General features: G+C 42.3%; 1 protein-coding gene across 1 annotated transcript in view; it reads left to right on the top strand.

Annotated features, from left to right (window-relative positions):
- Window positions 1-16,535, top strand: part of Fgf9 (fibroblast growth factor 9) — a 39,703-nt gene extending 23,168 nt beyond the window's left edge. Inside the window, exon 3 of the mRNA XM_052190507.1 lies at window positions 15,768-16,535. Within this exon, the coding sequence (XP_052046467.1) occupies window positions 15,768-16,013 (246 nt within the window). The 3' untranslated portion in view covers window positions 16,014-16,535. The remainder of the gene's footprint in view (window positions 1-15,767) is intronic.
- Window positions 16,536-21,383: the final 4,848 nt, after the last annotated feature.

Raw genomic sequence — 21,383 nt, 5'->3', positions numbered from 1 at the left:
TCCTTTCTGCTTACTCAGCTGATGTCAGAGGTGTCCATGTTGACATTTGGAGGGTCTTCCCCTGTCAGCATCATGGCTACTTGAAGGTTACCTCTCTATGATCCTGTGGTTCATCTAGGCATCTACCTTAAAGCCTCAGAAAAAAAACTGGCTCCACTAGAGTCAAGTGGGAGCCATTGCCCTGGGGTAGCTCCTGAAGTGCTGGGCCACATGTCTCTGCTGTGCCTCCAGGAGGAACCACCTTGAAGTTGTGAGGAAATCTCATTTGTCAGCTTGTTGGTCTGGTGTGCCTCAGAGGCACTGTGACAACCAGCTGAGAAAAAAGAGCACGCCTTCTCTACACCCTTGCTGCAGAGGACTCCCCAGCCTGCAAGGTTCTGGCATTAAGGGGGAGGGACACACTCAGAGCTGTCATCTTTTTTCTTTCTATAAATGCTTAAAATCCAGACAGCAGTTGATTTCCTCTTAATCTGTTTTTTTTAAAAAAAATATTCATTAAAATACCCATTGATGTTTGTGTCTCCTTTAAAAGAAGTTCTGGAAACCCAATTCAAAGAACAGACTGGCCAAGGTCACTGCAAGGGTATCCCTCTCCTGATGGTGCATAATGTGATTGGTTCACAGTGACTGAAGCTGCCTGGCTGCCTTGCAGCATTGGCCACCGGAAGGAAGGAAGCTCCTGTTCTCTCCATTCTCTCATCCTCCTTCTTGTCTCCCACTCTCTTCCTTGCTTCCTTTTCCCACTGTTCTTTCATTGTCCACACAAGTTACAGTGTTTCAGATCCTATTCCTACTGTTGTTTCTTTTCCTACACAAGTTACAATGTTTCAGATACTGTGTTCTGGTTATGTTAAGCTGCATTGTACCCCCTTTTTCTTTCTACCTTTCAAACTGGTTGCTATTTGCTGTGCTTTATGGGGGATTCTGGTCTCTGCTTTCATTATGAGCATTTAGAACATGGACAGTAAGCATGGAGGAGTGGAAGACTTAGGCTTGGAGTCTTAGTCCTGCTGTTCACCAGTTCTGCAAATATAGGTTGTGTTCTGTTATTCATTCATTCATTCATTCATTCATTCACCCACTCTGACAGTTTCATGCAAGCATATAACATATTTGATCATATTTATCCCATCATCCTCTCTTGATACCCTTCCACTCTGCTGAACCCTTTCTTCTTCCTAACAAATGTCCTTCTTACTCCCTTATTTAATGTGATCCCCTGAATTTAATAAGGTTACCTGTATGAGCATGAATATGAGGTTATTTACTGGAACGTGGCCTCTTTCTAGTGGCTACATCACTGGATAAAATGACTCCACTGTCCTAGCAACCATTAACCATTGGTCACTGTCCTTAACCTCCTGAGCTGAGGCTGTGACAAGGGCTGTAGTACTGTTATGACCATGGAGGGAAACAGTGCCTGTGATGTGACCAGCTTAGCCCTGACCTCGCTGATCAGCTCACTTGCTCCCTAGTGTTCCTCAAAAACCCATGTGACAGAGCCTGGGTCTGTGCCCTCGGATGCATCTCACTGCATGGGAGACATGATACCTTGTGTTTCTTGCAAGTTGAATTCTAAAGTTAAGACTCATGACTTAGTTGAATTATACTTAATGTCAGCCATAACACCAATGTTTAAAGATCTTTAAAAAAAGTGTTTAAAGAGTAATGTTAAGTAGCTTATTAATGTGTACACACACACATACACACACACACAGACACACACACAGACACACACACCAGAGTTTGAATCTGCTGTCTTCTTTTATTTCCATCTTAGTTTTTTAGACAGGATCTCTTGTTGAGTTTGGATGTCATTGATTCAGCAAGCCTCAGGTCTTTCCAGTGCTTAGATTACAGGCGTTTACCTGGGTGCTGGATTACAGGCGTGTGCCATGTCTGACTCTTACCTGGGTGCTGGGGACTCACTCAGGTCCACATGCTTGCATGCCAAGCACACTTATCATCAGAATCATCTCCCTTGCCAATAGTTTATTCTCATATGTAGTTATTATTTTACCCACTTAATGAATTTATTTTATTAGGGATTTCATTTACTTTGTATTTTTCTTTGCCATGATTATTAATATTTACATGTTGGTAAATATACTGGGTTCTTGTAGTACCCAGAATAACTACCAAAATCAAATACTTTTTAATTTATTTAAAAATTACTTATTTATTTGCTTGGGACCGGTTGGCTTTAAACACCTACAATCTTCTTGATTCTCGAGTGCTGGAATGGTAAGCATGAGCTGCCTTGCTCAGCACAGCACATTTTTAAAAAGCCTCCTGAGGACTCTTAACAGTGGGAGAGGGGTATCTCTGACTTTTGCCTGCTCTTGGGACCCTTTTCCTCCTACTGGGTTGCCCTGCCCATCCTTGATATGAGAGCTTGTGCCTGTCTTATGGCATCTTGTTATGCCATGTTCAATTGATTTCCCTGGGGACATGCTTTTTTTCTGAATGGAAAAGAGCAGTGGATCTGGAGGTGGTGGTGGTGAACTAGGACAGGTGGAGGGAGGGGAAACTGCAGTTGGAATGTATTGTATGAGAGAAGGAGAAACCAAGAGGAGGAGGAGGAGGAGGAGGAGGAGGAGGAGGAGGAGGAGGAGGAGGAGGAGGAGGAGGAGGAGGAGGAAGAGGAAAGAAGGCCGGGCAAGTCACGAGGAACAAGCCAGTGGCTGACATTTCTTTATAGCCTCTCTATCAGTTCCTGTCTCTGGGTTCCTGCCCTGCCTGACTCCAATGCTGAACTATAATATGGAAGTGTAAGGGAATACCCTGCAGTATGTCTGGGGTTTTGGAATATCAGGGTGACTAAGTCAGTCATGGTGGCCCCAGTTAAATCTGGAAGTAAGTTCAGTTATACAGTAGAAGACAGAGGGGTCCCATGAGAATCTGACACAGTCCTGCAAGTGGGGAGAAAAGGAAGGGGCCATTTATATGTCACAAAACGAGCTGGGTAGAAGAAGTTGGTTCCAGAGGAATCTGGACTAAGTGTCTGTGGGAACCAGGAGTTGGGGATCCTAGAGCAGGAAGAGTGCCGGGGACAGGCTCCCTTCCCTTCTAGTCTGAAGAGGACTGTTTGAGGTGCTGCAAGAGTCCCCTGGAGATAACACAGAATGGCCAGGGCCCCTGGCATCACCAGCCCACTTTGCCTTGTGCCCATACCACATGTCTACATATTGTTAACTATTTACTCTCTCCTGGGTTTAAGTTCTCTTAGGCAAGCCATGTTGCGGTCAGGGAGACAGCTCCTTTAGGGGCGCGCTGTTCCTTGAAGCCAGGGTAGGGAAGAAGATGGATAGTGGAAGGGGAGTCTGAGGGATGTGGAGAACCCCAGAACAAAGGGGCTGCCTCCTTCTCTGCCCTTAGCTCATCTCTGGAAGTATCAGTACTGTCCTCCAGACAACTTGCGCTTCCGGGCTCCTGCCCCTCCCCTAAAACAGGCACCTGAGGCAGCACATTATATTTGGTTTCTTTGTCTATTTTCCAGCCCCTTGGAAGTTCTCTTCGTTACCTATTCAGTATGTCCCTGTAGAGTTATAGCATTCTGAGTGTTCCTAAGACTCAATCACTGGGGTCTTAGGTCTCTCGGGGCTTGGTACAGTGCAGTGGGTATGGGACTTACACCTAGCATTACATCTGAGAGGCACTGGCTTCTATCCCTAATATTGGGGCTGGGGGTCCTGATAGAAAAAGGACTTTAGAAATCTCTTTGTACAATGTTCCCACTTTACAGAGAAATAAATCATAGCCTTGTTGGTCAGCTTCAGGAGTGCATGTTTCTGGGAAGTGCATGCCTCTCCTGGGGAAATTCTGTGTATTTTTAAGGTCATCAGAATTTATCTTTGGGCTTACATTGTCATCAACTCCACTGATCTTTCAAGCCCTTTCCTTTATTTCTGCTAACCGTATGCTGGCTTTAAACTGCTTTGTTTATCTTGGAAAGCCTCTTCATTTTTCATGTTTTGATTCCACCTCCCAGCAAAATAGCTGATGGTTATCACAGACACTAAGTAGTTGTCAGATTCCTCTGTCTTTATCTGGTGTCTCTTTGAATCTCTCTTTCCCTCACTTACCTCTCAGATGCTTAGCTTTCTTTTTCTTCATTTTCCCTCAACCTGGCCCTTCAAGGGCATCTGTCCTCAGTTCCCACCAAAGAACATTTCATTGATGTCTTTATAGCGTTTATATATCTTTTGTGTGTGTTTTAAATGGTCATTGAATGATGTCATTACTCATACCAGGTGTAGTCTGCAGTGAAAAATGTGTCCTATGATTTGTTTTTTGACTTAGATCTAAAAGGAAATATGATCAACTTTTTCAATAGGTGTGTTTGTGGAAGAATTCGATTCACATCAGCTGTGCATTAGCACTTGTCCAAATGCTCCCTAAAGCAAAATACAAACTTTCTAAATTTGTATTCTATTCTATGCGGAGCAAGGTTTTCTCTGTGGGAATACCTCTGAAAATGTGCAGAAAATTTATGAGTTGTGCGATTTGCTAAAACAAAGATTTTCTTCTGTAAGCAGCTCCTAAGGAAGACCAGCGGACCCGGCAGACCCGGCAGACAAGCTTGCTCGGCTGCTTGGCAGAGCAGATCTGCCCTTGGCAGTTTATTTATTGCCACATGTCAGATAAGCATGACACATGGTAGATGTGTGTATGTGTGTGTGTATGTGCATTCAGTCTCTCTGTATACATGTGTCTCTCTCTGTGTGTGTGCTTGTACAGATTCAGACTAGGGCCTTGATTGCTTCCCAAATACTGAAGTAACTTGATTCTGAGGAGGTTTTTTTTGTTTTAGTTTCTTAAAATTATATTTTTAATTTTTTTATAAAATATATTTTGATGATATTCTTTCCCTTTCCCCTTATATCTTTCTCTCTTAACTCCTCCCAGAAAAAGGAAGCAAAGCAAAACAGCACCCTACAAGATAAACAAACAAACTAACGAACAAACAAACCCACCAAACCATGGCAAAAAAGAAAAAAAAAAAAACCTCAAAAAATCATGGAGTCTGTTTTGCATTGGAAAACTACTTAAGGACATGGGGCCTGCCCTGGGGTGTGATTTCTATACCCAGTGAAGGGGGCTTAAAAGGAGAGGATTGGGGGTTAAGGGAGTGTGACATGGCGGTGGTGGGGAGGGGGTACCCAGGCAGGCCATTGCCTGGGCACCTCTGCCCCTGAGGGACCACACACACACAGGCATAGTATAGAATAGAGTTTATTCAGAGTAGGGGATGGGAGTTAGTGGTAGAGAAAGGGAGAGAGAGAGAGAGAGGGAGAGAGAGAGAGAAGAGAAGAGAAGAGAAGAGAAGAGAAGAGAAGAGAAGAGAAGAGAAGAGAAGAGAAGAGAAGAGAAGAGGAGTGGAGGCCGGCCATGACCACGTGGAGGGGTGGGGAGAGCCCAAGGGCCAGAGAGGTGAGAGTATGTGAAGGGGCAGAGAGGTGAGAGAGTGTGGGAGAGCAGAGAGCAAAGAGGGAGAAGAGGAGCAAGTAGCCCCTCTTATAGTGGGCCAGATCTCTGGGGCGGGGCCTACCTGGCTATTGCCAGGTAGGTGTGGGGTGGAGCTTAGACAAAACACCAACACCCAGTGTCAAAGCCATTGGAGGAAAGGGTTGCCCTCTCCCAGCAGGTACCAATGGCAGAGAGTTTCTTAGTTAGGGTGAGACTTTGTGCCTGCTTCTCTGGAAAGGGCAAGCTTTTGTTTCCGTTTCCTGTTTTTTTCTTTTAGGGAAGAATGCAGAGACTATGGTCATTGTCAATTCCATATATATTTTATAGAACTAAAAATACTCGAAGACATATAAAGTTATGTTTACATTTATTACTTAATTAAATATTAATTAAATGTGTTGAGATGAGAATCTCACTGTACTGTCCAAGCAGACCTAGAACCACTGGGCATAAGTTATACCTTCACCTCAGTTTCTCAAGTAACTGTCGGAGATGTAAAACCACTGTGTCGGGCTTACATGTATGTTTTGATCAATACTTAAGAATATAAAAATTGTACATATTTAGAGGGTACTGTGAGTATATGGTGTATTATCTATTTTATTTCATTTAATTTTTCGTGTTAATGATGTTTAGCCTGGGGCTTTGTGCGTGCTATTGTGTGATGTTTAAGTCAGGTTAAACACGTTGATTTCAGATGTATATCTTTGCTTCTGGTGAAGTGCCGAGCGCTTTCCCTTTGGCAAGGATGTGTGGACTCTGACTACAGACTGCCTGCAGCTTTCCTCCTGCCTAGCTGTGACGTTCACTGATTGGCCAGCAGTCTCCCCTCATCCCCTTCCCCATATATTCCTGATATATTTAGATAAGGCAAAGGGAAAACTTGCCTGTTCATATTGACCTGGATGCAACCAACTCCATTTTCCCCTTAATTCCAGAGGTAATAAAGATGTCAAGAATATGAAATCCAGGCAGATCTATCCAGAATGGTGGGGAATTTACAGAGGTTTTGAGAAACAGGATTTAAGGTGAGGCATGTTGTGGGCACATAGGGGTGGGGTCTGAGCCAGAGCAGCTGACAACAGAAGACAAGGTGCCCTTCCACTCCTTTTCTATCTCCTTGGGGACTTCTCCCAGGAGAGAGCAGTTAAAAGACCTGGCTTCTTATTAATGGTCCTTTAGTCATTATATTTAATCACCCTGGTCCTTGCAACAGCTCCCATTAAGGCTTTACTGCTGTATTATTAATGAGAAAGAGTCATTGTGGTTAAGGGAGGTTTAAATACCTCGACTGTAACAAACATTAGATATGAGAATGAATGACTACAGCAGAGTCATTAACTCCGGAACCATTCAGGAGCTTTGCAATTAAGTCATTGTCATGCAGTTTCCCTGCTCTGCAGTTTCTAGCTGTAGCAGCCGCTGTTTAAGTGACCCTGGAGTTGAATGGAGTAATTTACATAGTGTGGTTAAGGCCTGCCATACATTTGTGGGGAAATCATGTTTTGAAATAGCATAAGTCTGCATATTTGCAACAAGAACCATTATTCTGTTTCAAATGTTGTAGCAGCTCTGATTTCTTTCTTTTTTATAAAAAGGGCATAGATTCAAATTGAGTATAATAATTCCTATGTGGGTTATCTATTTCCACATTGTTTAATATTTTAAGTTAGTGTCTCGATGAGTCTGTATCCTAATGTCTGCTTGGGCATCCTCTGGGCTGTACTGGAATCTTACTATATTATCTCATACTCTGCTTTAAACAGGAATGGCAAAGGTTTTGAAGTTTTAATTTTAGTTTTTCCCATTGCTCAGAATTTGATGACATGAAATGAAAAGAGGTTTCCATAGCTGCTAACATTCACCAGATTTTGTTCCAAAGCATAGACTTTAGTAGACTTTTGAATTAAATCCACATTCTCCACCCAAGTCTAGTGATAAAATCCAATAGTTCAAAGATAGGTATGCCATAAACAGCTATAGTTAAATAATCTAAAAAAAATTTAAAACATGGAAATACAATAAAACAAGAATTGATCACTTTATAGTGGAATACTCTATAAACTGTCTGCATTGGAAACATGTGGTGAGTTTTAAAACATCTGCGTTCTATAATTCTAAAAAGTGTACAGTTTATTTGAAGGCTCACACTCCCCTTCTGCACACATGTAAAAAGACAGGTTAATACATTTTTTTCTATTTTTCCAATTTGTGTTTGTCTATTTTTAATTAAAGATACTTTTTTTTTGGAATAGAAATATATAACTTAAAACATTTGTTTCAGCTAAGTAGTTATAAAGACATGGCCTGTAAATCTTGCTAGTCTGCCTTAAACAGCGATCTCCATCGGCATAATCCTCAGGGCAAGGGAGAGATCATCTGTGCTATGTATGTGGTGTGGGAAGCTGATTTATTTTGATTGACAGCTGCTTATCAGAGTGGTGTGGCAGTTGCAAGGTTGGCTCGACAAGTCAGTGTCTGCATAACCTCCCTCACTTACCTGAAGTTGTTGGGCGCTTTGCTGTGTGACCTCTGAGTTGACCGCCAGGAACATGCTGTCTGAGGGGTTAGGCTCTTTTAAAAGTTGAACAAACACTGTGTTTTCTGGGTTCCCCAGAAAGTTATGTGTATATAAACAGTGCTAAACGCCCTTGAGAGAAAGCCATACCACTGAGCTATGCAAATGTTAGTTCTACTTCTCTGCTTCCCTTACTTTTAAAGTAATTTTTCATAGTTTTAAAATGTGTGATGAGAGTCTTCTGGCCATGTAGAAGTTTGTCCACACTGCTCTCTGCTTCACTTTCCTCTCCTCCTCTTCGGCCTGCAAAACTAGCAGTGTGTGTTTAAAATTACACATCGTGGAAAAGACAAAAGGAAGCACATTCCTGAGCGCAGCCTGCTGCAGCCAGCTCTTGCCGCAGGTGACAGCCCTAGGGGTTGGTGGCACCCCATGTCCCACATGAACAAAGCTTCAGGAGCCCCAGGATCAGCAGTGTGCCTCGAGAAGTAGAAACAGTCAGGTTCCAAGGGTGGGTGGCTTACGTGGGGCTTCTGGAAATGTCCGGCACCCTTGTCCTCCCCGTCACACGTCAGGAGGCCGTGGTCCTGACGGCAAGCCTTCAGCTCGTCTTTGGGCTTCCTGGCCACACATGGAACTGGAAATGGCACCTGCTGCATCCCACTTGCTTTCTTCCCGAGAGGTCCTGGTGTTCACATAACATCAGGGGCACCATGGTCACTGAGGGCTTCCTGGAGCTTAGCCCTGTTTTCTGATGACATCTTCGTTGTCACACTCTCAGGGTCCTTACTGTAGACAGAGCATGCACAGTAAGCATTGGACAAAAGTTTTACGAGTATTTGTAGAGTTGTAGAGTTGAAGATTCCTAATGAAAAGACAGGAAACACTCTGAAGTTGGAAACTTCATGAAGGCCAGCACCATGTCCCCAACATTCAGACACTAGACGCATTTTGGATTTTCAGTTCAGAGTTGCTGTACCTGGCCTAAGCTTGGTTGTCAATGTCTCCTCAGTGAGTGAGGGGGGAGTTGAGGAGACTCCAGAGTGAGAACCTGCTCTCCCAGCTGATGCTCCTGTGGTCTGTCTGTGATATAAGAAAGGCCTCCATGTAGCCAGTGTCCCTACGGGCAAATAGAGCAGGAACTGCTCCTGAAATATGCCTCCCAACAAGGAGAAAACATTCTGTATTTTTTTAAAAACGATTTATTTTGCAATATTTATTTGGCAATTTCCAGTGGAGAGAAAAAACCCTTAATCTGAATCCGTACTTCCCACCTGTCCACCCCATTTTTCCTACAACTGAAGTCTTAGCATCTAGTTCTATTTTTTATTCCATTTCATCAATAAATAACAAACAAACAAAACTGTTTAGGACATTTCCTGCATTTGTTTTTAGGCAGGAATTCACTTGCTTGGGCAGGGATGGCTGTCCAGATGGACGTAAACCCTGGAATACTGGACACACTCCTTTGTAGTTTGCCTCAAGGACTTTGGTGGCTCCTCAGGGCAGGAGCGCCTACATTGTCCTGAGACCCCTTCTTTCTAGATTTACAGGCAGCAGTGAGAGTGGAACATTGCACTCTGTTGTGCACCCCAGGCCCCTGCAAGGCTGAGAGTCCTCAGTCCACATCAGTGGTCAGTCGGAGCAGCCCGGGTGGGGTGTGGGAGGTGCTGCGCGTGAGGCTTACTGTCCCGTCCACTTTGTCCCTGTGAACCTGATGTGAACAGCTGACCCCTTCCTTTTCCTTTCCTATGTTTCAACCTATATGACACAAATTTGTCTGATGAGGTGATACTTGGTTAAAAATCTCAGGGTGGGGTGGGGGAGGCAGGGGAGGCAGGGGAGGAGTTGGGGGTGCTTAGTGGTAGAACATGTGCCTGGTATGTACAAGGCCCAGAATTTGATCACAAAACCCAAATAACCAAACCAAAACAACACCAAAAACCTTGTTGATGCTTTATGTCCATTTGGAAGAGTACTTACAAGGAAGCCAGTAAGAGCGATTGGAAGATGTCTTAATCCCAGCACTTGGGAGGCAGAGGCAGGCAGATTTCTGAGTTTGAGGCTAGCCTGGTCTACAGAGTGAGTTCCAGGACAGCCAGGGCTACACAGAGAAACCCTGACTCACAAAAGCAAAAAAAAAAAAAAAAAAAAAAGAAAGATGGCTCTTGGGCTACTTGCTACCAAGACTGGCCATCATATGTGACGGTGAAAATGCAAATTGTTTTCTTATCTATACACATGGACTATGGCATGAGCCTCCTCCTCACCAAAGAAATGTAAATTAAGAACCACAAGAGATGAGACAAAGCATGCATTATGTTGAACTGTTGATTGATTCTGTAAAATTTTGTCCCTTTCCATTCTGCCCTCTTGGCTTTCTTTCTTTCTTCTTTCTTTCTTTCTTTCTTTCTTTCTTTCTTTCTTTCTTTCTTTCTTTCTTTCTTTCTTTCTTTCTTAGACTACCCACAGTTTTTATTTATTTTTAAAAATTTTCTATATTCTTTGTTTACATTCCAAATGATTTCCCCTTTCCTGGTTCCCCCCTCCCCATGAGTCCCATAAGCCCTCTTCCCTCCGCCCATTCCCCAATCAACCCCCTCCCACTCCTCTGTCCTTATATTCCCCTACAATGCTGCATCAAGCCTTTCCAGGACCAGGGCCCTCTCCTTCCTTTCTTCTTGGGAAGGATTTGATATGTGAAGTGTGTCTTGGGTACTCAGAGCTTCTGGGCTAGTATTCACTTATCTGTGACTGTATTCCATGTGTGTTCTTTTGTGAATGAGTTATCTCACTTAGGATGATATTTTCCAGTTCCAACCATTTGCCTAAGAATTTTATGAATTCATTGTTTTTAATTGCTGAGTAGTATTCCATTGTGTAAATATACCACATTTTCTGTATCCATTCCTCCACTGAGGGACATCTGGGTTCTTTCCAGCTTCTGGCTATTATAAATAAGGCTGCTATGAACATAGTTGAGCATGTGTCCTTATTGCATGCTGGGGAATCCTTTGGGTATATGCCCAGGAGTGGTATAGCAGGCTCCTCCAGAAGTGTCATACCCAGTTTTCTGAGGAACCACCAGACTGATTTCCAGAGTGGTTGTACCAGCTTGCAATCCTACCAGCAGTGGAGGAGTGTTCCTCTTTCTCCACATCCTTGCCAACACCTGCTATCTCCTGAGTTTTTTTTTTTTTTTTTTTTTTTTTTTTTTTTTTTTTGGCTTTTGTGAGTCAGGGTTTCTCTGTGTAGCCCTGGTTGTCCTGGAACTCACTCTGTAGACCAGGCTGGCCTCAAACTCAGAAATCTGCCTGCCTCTGATCTCCTGAGTTTTTAATCTTAGCCATTCTGACTGGTGTGAGGTGAAATCTCAGGGTTGTTTTGATTTGCGGCAACCAACAAATTAGGAAAAGATCTTCACCAACCCTACATCCGACAGAGAGCTAATATCCAATATATATAAAGAACTCAAGAAGTTAGACTCCAGAGAGCCAAACAACCCTATTAAAAATGGGGTACAGAGCTAAACAAAGAATTTCCACCTGAAGAATTTCAGATGGCTGAGGAGCACCTTAAGAAATGTTCAACATCATTAGTCATTCGGGAAATGCCAATCACAACAACCTCTTGGCTTTCTAACAGTGAGAGAAGAAGATGGGTCTCTCCATTTGGTTTTTATAAACTTAGTGTATTAAGTCATACGCTTAATATATGAATATAAAAGGGCATCAGTATTATTTTGGTGATATGTAAAGTGTGCTGTATGCCTTCAAGTTCTGAATGACAGGGACAGAAGAATATTAAATGACCTTATCTGTTTTTGATGAGAGTTGTTCCTTAGAATCTGTGGAGGATTAGTTCTAGGATCCCCTTGACGTACCCAAATGCTCACACTCAGGTCTCTTCTGTAAAGCGTCATAGCATCACATAGATACTACACATTCCTTCCGGCAGATCAGCTCTGCGTAATGCTCTAGAAACATCTATGGGAACAGGTTTAAACCTCATGTAAACGATGCTCTAAATAACTTCAGTCTGCCATTAGCTTTACACGTGTCCACAGAACCTGTGGGCCTGATTTATTTATTTTTTACATATTCAAGGCACCGAGTGGACAAGAGCAAAGCAATCATTTGAAAAGTCACCTTTTCCTATTTGTAATGATGGAAACAAAAATATGCCTGGATTAAGCTCTGGAGGAACCATGTGCTCCTGCTCATTCCGTACCCCTGCATGGAACTGACCTTGGCTTCCTGCCTGGCCTTGTCTGTGTTTCAGAGCTGAGTCTGAAGACATCCTTGTGACGACCATTTCATCCAAGGGGATATTCACAGGGTACTTTGCAGGCATGAAGTGATTGTAGCTACACTCTTTCATGAAGGCTTCATCTTTGGCCTCTTGGTGATTTTCTTCTTGCCTAAATCTGCCAATTTGGTGAGTGTGGCAGTCAGGGACAGCTATCAGGAGAGTCTGAGGTGTCACCATCAATGTTCTCAACGATAGTTTTGCATCTGGAGCAGAGTCTAGCCAGCATCATGTTTCCTGATTTCATAAACTTTCCCATTTGGACAGCAACCAGCAGGTGCCCAGCAGAAGGGATTTAAGAGCTCTCTTAGATTTTGGTTTTAAAATAGCTAGCTAGAAAGGTATTGATTTTAAAGGTTTCAACTGAGCAGTCATAAAACTAGAGGTAGAAAGTTGTCTTTCCTCCCGACCAGGAGTAGCCTCAGCTACACACTTAAGCCCAGAGTGTGTTTGTGGAGGGGAATGTGCTGGGTGTGTCATTTCTGGCCATGGCTGCATGATCTCCACACTGTGAGGGCAGAAGGGACTGTGCCTTTTATGGAACTCAGAGAGAGGAAGGGAAGGGAGGATATTTAAGAAGACAGATAGATTGTCTTGCAATGGGAATGTATAATTGAGACTAGCTTTCCTCTTGCCATCTCTGAAATAAGGGGGTGCTTCTATTTAATCCAAGAATCAGTGGGCTAGAAGATTTGATTTTACTTTATTGTGTTTGGAAATACTCCCTCAGTCAAGACAGAAGCATTACGGCTCTCCTTTCTGACTCACAGGATGTACATGTGCAGATCCAGCTCTCCGTGGGTTGAAAACCTAACACACACATTACTGTTGTCTTTATTCCCTAAACCAGGGCTTTCAACCTTTCCCACTCATGAATGCTTTGTGCTTGTGTGTGTGTGTGTGTATGCACATTAGGTACACAAATCAAACACTTGCTAATAATGCATCACAAAGAGTTCTTTGGCCTCTATGTAAAGATGAAATCAACTTGCATGCTGATGGGGTGGGTGTGCCCATGGGCTGGGTGTGCTCACGGGGTGGGTGTGCTGTGCTCATTTACATTTACACAGACTTTTCCTTGGTGGAGTGTTGGATGCCCAGATAGAGACCACTTTCAGTGCTTTCCAGAGGTGATCAAGATTCTGATTTTATAAGCATCAGTACTAAGGACATTGCTTAATATAAATACACAGTACAAAACGTCAAAAATGTGTTTAGATTGTTTTAGAAATTGTTGGAAATTCTATTTTAATCTTAACCCAAAATGTATTTTTTAATAAAACAGAAGTCAGCAACTCAGGCTTTATGGAACTCAAATAAATAATTTTTAAAATCAAACATTCTGACGTAATACGATCCCAAGATGTTCTAATTTGAAAAACTTACATGTTAAAGTGGAAAATATTAAAGTTTTTGTTTCTCATAATTAAGTGGTTTTGTTTTTACAAGAGTAGAAAAGTTTTTATGCATGGTGAAAACATTACAGTTCATCGGATTTAAGAGTCTCCAGTCTGAGCCAAGGTGCTTTGGGCGGTGCTGGTTGGCCCAGTGTGGCTGACAGCATTGTGTGTTGTTCAGAGCGAGGCTGTAGTGAGGTCCTGTGACGTCATGTGGGAACATGCTGCCAGAAGCACCTTGTGCTCATTTTGAATTTGAGTTTGAATTAGTTTTGGTGTTGCACGTTTGGAGACCTTTACAGTTATCAATTCTCTTTGTGACCGGCACATTCAGTTGCATCATATCACATAGGACCACATCCCATGGATACGAAAATGCGTCCTCAATGGCCCTGCACGGTTACTCATGCTGTTGTTACTCAGTATTGGGTATCATTAGTTATCTAGAGATAGAGTCTGTAGGAGATGTGAGAGGTTCTATGCAAGCACACCACTCTTATGCAAGGGGATTTGAACATCCGCAGATTTTGGTGAGATCTCTTGAAGCCAATCCTTTGGGTATACAGAGGTGCAATGGACATCTGAAGACCTGCACTGAGAATGGTCTGCTTTAGAATTCTCCCAGAAATTGGATTTTGTTTGTTTGTTTGTTTGATTGATTGATTTCCAAGACAGGGTTTCTCTGTGTATCCCTGGTTGTCCTTGAACTTACTCTGTAGACCAGGCTGGATTTGAACTCAGAGATCCTTTGGCCTTTGCCTACCAAGTAAGTGCCTGGATTATAGATGTTCGCTGCCACTGCCAGCATTCCCAGGGACTTGAAAAATCTCTACTTTGTGAAATTTGAGGTCAGAATTTTAAAGGGAAGAGGCTTACATAACCCACAGGTTAAAGACGTGCCTAAGGTGAGTGTGTGCCTCCTGAGGTTCTATCCAGTGTGAAGGCTTTAGACTGTGAGACATGCTACAGGCCACTCCCAGGAGTCACTCACTTCCAACAGGGCAGATGTCACAAGCACTGTATAAACATCTGTTTAACAGTGAGATGCTTCTTAGAGCCTCCACATGGGCGAATGCCTCCCAGAGAGGTCACCATCCAAATGTTCTGGGGAAATGAGAATGGCCAGTGGACCAATTGTCCTTTGGGTATAGTGACTGGCTGTGGAAGACATTAAAAGTATCTGGTCCTCGTCAGCAGATTGTTTCTTACGATAAATTTTGTATTCATCAAGGTGCTGCCGTTTTCTTGATTTTATCCTTGATATTTCTACTTTGCACAGCTAAATCATGGAAAAACCAATGAATATTATCTAAAAAAGATCATTATTTTTTCTTATCCCTCAAATTGTTTAGAATCTTTTGTGCTTTAACTATCTTAAATAAGAAAGTCGGATGTCATTAACTAGATAGAATTAAACAGTTTTGCAAAGTGCATTGAAGTAGTTAAAGATGGATTTTTGTTTTCATTTTCAGTGGTGGATAAGTACGTAAAATTTATTTGATAGTGAAAGTGAAGAATCCAGTGTGAAGCCTCAGAGCTTCCATTCTGACTACACATCCTAACTCTACAGAAGGAAGAATCAGTTCTTGGTTATTGTTAATTTCCATGTCTGACTTTTTTTTTTTTGCTTGCAACATTTTTTTTTTAAATAATAAAGTTTAAAGTAAAAAAAAAAAGATTTTACTAGGCTTATGTGGCTCAAACATCCTTGATTTGGAATTCTGAACTGTGAAATGTCCCCATATTTAAACATTTTTTTCAGCAGTAACATGATGTCACAAGTGGAAAATTCCATATTATGAGTATTTTAATGAAAACATATGATGAAAGATTACCTTCAGGCTATTCGTAGACGGTATATATGAAACATAAGTGAATTTTGTGTTTAGATATGTGTCCCATATCCTAGGTATCTGACTATGCAAATGCAAATGTTCCAAAATTTGAAAAAAATAGTTTAAGACTATTCTGGTCCAAAGATTCAACTTGTGCGTAACAATGGGGAATATTGCTTTTTAAGGAGGCAGCTATATTTTGCAAGGTATTTATTTCCTTTCTTCTTCTTTTTTTAACAGGAAAAACTAACACAGGAGTGTGTGTTCAGAGAACAGTTTGAAGAGAACTGGTACAACACCTACTCTTCCAACCTGTATAAACATGTGGACACCGGAAGGAGATACTATGTTGCATTAAATAAAGATGGGACTCCAAGAGAAGGGACCAGGACTAAACGGCACCAGAAATTTACACATTTTTTACCTAGACCAGTGGACCCTGACAAAGTACCTGAACTATATAAGGATATTCTAAGCCAAAGTTGACAAAGACAGTGTCTTCACTTGAGCCCTTAAAACATAACCACTATAAATGCTTTCATGCGGTGGGTTCTTATTGATTAGCAGTGCCGTCACCTCAGCTCCACTGTTGCCAAACTTTGTCGCATGCATATGTATGATGGAAGCTTGGATGAGGACTTGCCAATTTGCTCTGCACTTACTGGCTGGTCCTCCTGGAGGGCTGCCTAGGGCCACTTGCTTGATTTATTGCGAAAGCAGGGGAGAGGCTGCGGGAGAGGGTGCGAGCGCAGCAGTGAGTGGAGGGGGACTGCAGCGCGCCACGAGGACAACGGCCCGATGCATGCTGGGAAATAGACACGCTTTTAAATTTTTGATCAGTTGAACTTCATCCTATATCAGCACAGCTGCCATACTTCAACTCATCAGGATTTTTGGCTGGTGGCCTGCTCAAGGGAACACTGCCTTTCCACAGGCGTGGAGAGAGCAGTCTCACTTAAAAAGACTATCAGTTCATTCTCGCTGGTATCATAGCCCAGTGAATTTAAAGCAAAGACCTCTTAGTTTAAAAGTAAAAAAGAGAGAAAAAAGAAAAGAAAAAGAGAAAAACAGGAAAAAAAGAAAAAAAGGTTAAATTTATTTATAGAAATTCCAAAGGCAACATTTTATTTATTTTATATATTTATTTATTATATAGAGTTTATTTTTAATGAAATATGTACAGGCCAGATAGGCATTTTGGAAGCTTTAGGCTCTGTAGGCATTAAATGGCAAAGTCTGCTATGAACCTGTGGTAACTTCATGCAAGTAGGTATACGAGAAATTCTAATGGCCCTAATGTACTAAAGGCGACAATCTATTTTGTGCCCATATTATTGTAAACTTCTGCACATTGCTCATGACACTGAGGATTCACTCTTCAGACTGCTTGTTTCATAGCTTATCCCAGAGGATTAAAGATAAACTGGGTTTCAACCCTTCATTTCGTGTCTGTAATTTTCCTCTCTCGTAACTCAAGTCTCTCAGTGTAACTGGGCGGTTGGAACATATGAGGGTTGGTGTATGTCTTACTTGTTTTAATCTATTGCAGAGTGTACCAAAGCTAAGCAATGACTATGCTTTTTAAATTTCAGCCCACTTCCGTGACAACAGGGCTAACATCAAACATGGCACTGATTAAAAGTTCCCAAGGGAGAGGAAGAGCTGATTACATAGCCCCTCCTCCTCCTCTTCGTTTCTTCTCTTCATTTTCTTTTCCTGAGGCAAAAATCAGATGAACAGGATCATTCTTGTAAACGTTTTATTTGTGTCTTGGCTATATTATACATGGACCCTAGGGCTCACTATAACATCTTTTATGGAGGTTGCATTTGGTGTGAACTGTCATAATTACATGGGGCTAGTACCCTTCAAGTAAAGCTGGCAACATGAAACTAATAAATCTTTATCAGTAATGACATGAGAGGGGTACTATACTCGTTGTCTGTGCTTTATTTCTGAATCGGTCTTCAGCAGTGCTCAGAGAAGTAGGTACTAAGTAGGACACTGTTTACAAAACCTTTTATTAACATTATATGCTGAAAAGCTTAAGAATACATATTCATTTGATAGCCAAAATTCTCCCATTGTGTAAGGGAGACCATTTCTCTCTCACAATATACTAAGGTGAAAAGAGCCAAATTCTTGAAGCAATATTTAAGAAAAGAAATTTATAACACATTCTCACTTTCTAGCCAGTTACTGTGGGGAAATTGAAAGTGACAGCTAAAAAATATGTTTGAGTTTGTGCAGCTAATTTTAAGATGCAATATTCTGGCTTTGTTTTGCTTGGGTGCACATTCTCGATGGGAAACGAAAGCATGTCTCTGGCAAGTGATAGCTGTTGTGGTCTAGAAATGCCTGCCTTCCTGTCCTGGGCAAATCCGCATAGCCTTCTTACGGGCCAGGCTGGAACATGTGATGGTGCTCCGTGCTGATGAGCATTAGGGAGGAGCTTGTATTTGGAACTGAGAGATGTCACAGAGAGAGGAGCCAGACGCTCTGTGAAACAGCAGGATAAGGATCGGAACATACTCCTTGTGTGTGTGTGTTCTTTGGATCCCCCCTTTCACTTTCTAAACAGGAGCTGCTGTGAATTTTGAGCAGTGTTTTTATTTGTTATTTAACACTTTGCTGCTAAAATGTATACATACTCAGATTTCTATTTATCCAAAAGCATTTATTTTATTTTTTTGCTGATGAAGAGTCAACATTTGGCCACAGGAAAGAATTAGGTTGGTAGGACGTCATAGCCGTAATATCTGAAGAAACTGGTTCTAGGAAACAGCCAATAATAATCATAAAGTAGTAGAGGTTTCAGAAAATCAGCCCAGAAGAATAAAAAAGAATTGCACAAAAACTAAAAATTTCATATATTCTCAGAAAATGCTACTTTAATGTTTATTTTTGGACTTTGTTTTGGTTCTTTTTTATTTTTTTTCCTGAAAAGCAAAACGTTGTCTGCTTTTGGTAACCAGTACAATAAACTGTAATGGTCTGTAAATAAATAAATATTGATGTATGCTACTTATGTAAATAGGTATTCTGGGAGAAAAGATGGCTCAGGGTTTCTGTGTATCACCCTGGGAAGTGGATGGATTATTCCCAGCTCTTGGGTTTGCATCAGGTTCAGTTCCTGCTACGAGAGGTGCAAAGCCTGTTGGATGGCAGCCCCACGCCGCTGTGGGCTGGGGGATTCCAGCTTAGAAGCAGATGCTCAGATAGCCAAACCACTCTTCTTGGTGCCAACACTGGCATCATGGTCAAAGACTTAGCCAGGGTGGACTGAACCACCTTCCCATCTGTCATGCAAATGTCCCCAAGCAGTGTTGAAGGACATGCCAGGTCAGTGTTGGAACCTGCCCTGCCAGGCCCTGCTTTGTAGATAAAAAAAAAAAAATGGCTTCAGTCGGTGGTATTTTCCCTATTTCATCTCATTAACACCGCAATATTGTGTCACTTACTTGATAATCTGTAATCGAATGTAAATACATACAGGATTATGTACGTTGTGTAAATACATAATTACAGATTTTGGAAAACTGGTAGTTTTTACTCGATGTCCATTTGGGAGGTGCTTCAGACTCTTTGCCTGTGTGAGCCAGTGGAAGGTGAAACTCAGCCTCCACCTTTATAGCTTGCCCGAGTGTGCGTGAAAAGGAAGGGCTGGGGGAGCATGGAGGGCATGGAGGAACCACACACTCACTTTTTTTTCCTCTTCCTTCTGTGAGCATTCAGTGAAACAGTCAGGGATATTCTGGGATGAAGATTTACAAACGCAGAGTGAGCACAGGCGGTGTGTTTGCACAGATTTTTTGGTTTTTGTTTTTTGTATTTGTTTTTTGTTTTTTGTTTTTTTGTCGACGGATGAATGGGCAGTGGTTCAGAGTCTGTTGGCTGCATCACTTGACCTTGAAATGTGCCAAATTTAGATGCACAGCCTGGTCACGTGCACATAAGAGCAATGAAGTGATGGTGGTGGGGGCAAAGCGCCAGCTGAATTCAAAGGCTGTGTGAGCCACAAGGCCCGCCCCAGTGTGTGTGTGTGTGCCTGTGTGGTCTACACATCTGCAGAGTGGAGTGGGGACAATTATAACTACATACTGTCCTTCATGATGTAACCCAAGATCCAGTGATTCAGGCTTGTAGAAAACGGACCCTGATCATGGAAGTTTGGTTAAGAATGTCTGAACAGAATCTTAAAACCAAGATTTACACCCCTCCTCCACTTAATAAACAAAACAACAAACCTTCTAGTATGCTTGTGTGCATGTCCTTAGGTCTTTAGGAAAATGTTTGATAAGGCAGCCTAATCCCGTTAGACAAGAAGCTTCAGAAATTGAAAAGATTCTGCCGTATTTTTCTTTGGGAAGAAAGTGCCCAAAGAGTTCTCATACACCATCATGGCTGTCAGATCTCGAGACAGCAGTGCTACCCTACTCTCAGGTCAGACAAATGTTGGTAAGGCTTCTTGGCTATTTTGGTTAAATAGTAAGGACATTCTAAGAAGTCCCTTTGCTTTCCCTCAATGACTCAGCTTGTATTATGAAAAGAATTCTTAAAATTTAATTAAAATTAGGAATACTTATATCTGAATATATGAATAGGAATATCTGAAAAGCCATCGGCACAAAGAGGCTGGAGTTGGCCTTTGTCCCTTTATTCCCCTGACATCTTTTTAAGTATGTTTGTGGTTGCGGTTGGTTCTCACTGCTGTAGGCGGACTTAGGCAGAAGAAATGGCGAGTAGGTTGTATAAAGGAGAGGAGCTAGGACTCAGGCCTGGTTGTCTTCCTCACACAGGGATAGACAAGCTTTATTGATGATGCTCCTGCCTTAACTTGCAGATACCTACTTTTTGAACATTTATGCAGGCTTTTTCATAACCATTCTACTGCGATGTTGCAAAACATTCTGTAGGCTCCACCTGGCCACTGCCTCTGGCTTCTGGCCCAGACATATGCACGGGGCTGAAAATGACAGCTTTGTGTGAGTTCTGCTGCTTACTACTACGGGCTCTTCCTAGTCTGTGAGCCTGCTAGCACTGCTCTTTAAGAGGCAAGCAATAGTTCAAATGTCCCTGGACTGGATAGCTGATAAACTCTTTGTCCCTCCATTTCCCCCCTTCCATTTCCCCCCCACTCCCATCTCTCTCCATCCTGTGGAGGGAGCAGCAGTGATAAAGAGAAAAATCACAGATGGCACCACAGAGACTAAATCAGAAGACACCACGGTGTAGTGTGTGAATCCCAGGAAAAGGACGATTCAGGGCTGTGAACTGTAAAGTGCACATGACCCAGACTAAGGCTCCTACGATGGTAAGGTCAAAGGTGGAATGTGAGGGTTGAGTGGGAGGTACTGTGTTTTCACTTGTGTCATGTGTCACAGAGGTATCTTGTCTGTTGGGAGGGTGGACTGGCTGCATCTTTTTCTGATGTCACAGTGGCTTGGCTAGAGTCTCACTGGGCTTTATCTACCTTGTGGAAGATGGTGGAGTCCTCAAGACGAAAAGAACCCTGGCCTTGGCACCTGACCACCCCTGCCTCCGTGACTTGCCTAGTTTTTTTTTTTTTTCTTGCCTAGATTTTATCCAGATGAAGGTAGTTCCTCCAACCTTACTGATGACTACTCATTTAAAATTTCCTGTTGCATTGGCTTAATATCATAGGAAGAATACAGTAACAGACAGTTTTAAACAAGAGGTGAAAATACAAGGCCATCTTTCAGCCACTCAGTTCCTTCTTTAAATATGCATTGGATAATAGCTGTAAAACATAAGGGATGCCAGGAGGTGAAATGGTTAAAAACAAGCTGGGTGTTATGGCTGGATTGTACCTGTGATTCCAGTGTCCTTGAGGTG

Source organism: Apodemus sylvaticus, chromosome 8 (assembly GCF_947179515.1).
Source record: "Apodemus sylvaticus chromosome 8, mApoSyl1.1, whole genome shotgun sequence".
Lineage (NCBI taxonomy): Eukaryota > Metazoa > Chordata > Mammalia > Rodentia > Muridae > Apodemus > Apodemus sylvaticus.
Note: the sequence above shows the minus strand (reverse complement) of the source record. Positions and strands in the feature narration are given on the sequence as shown.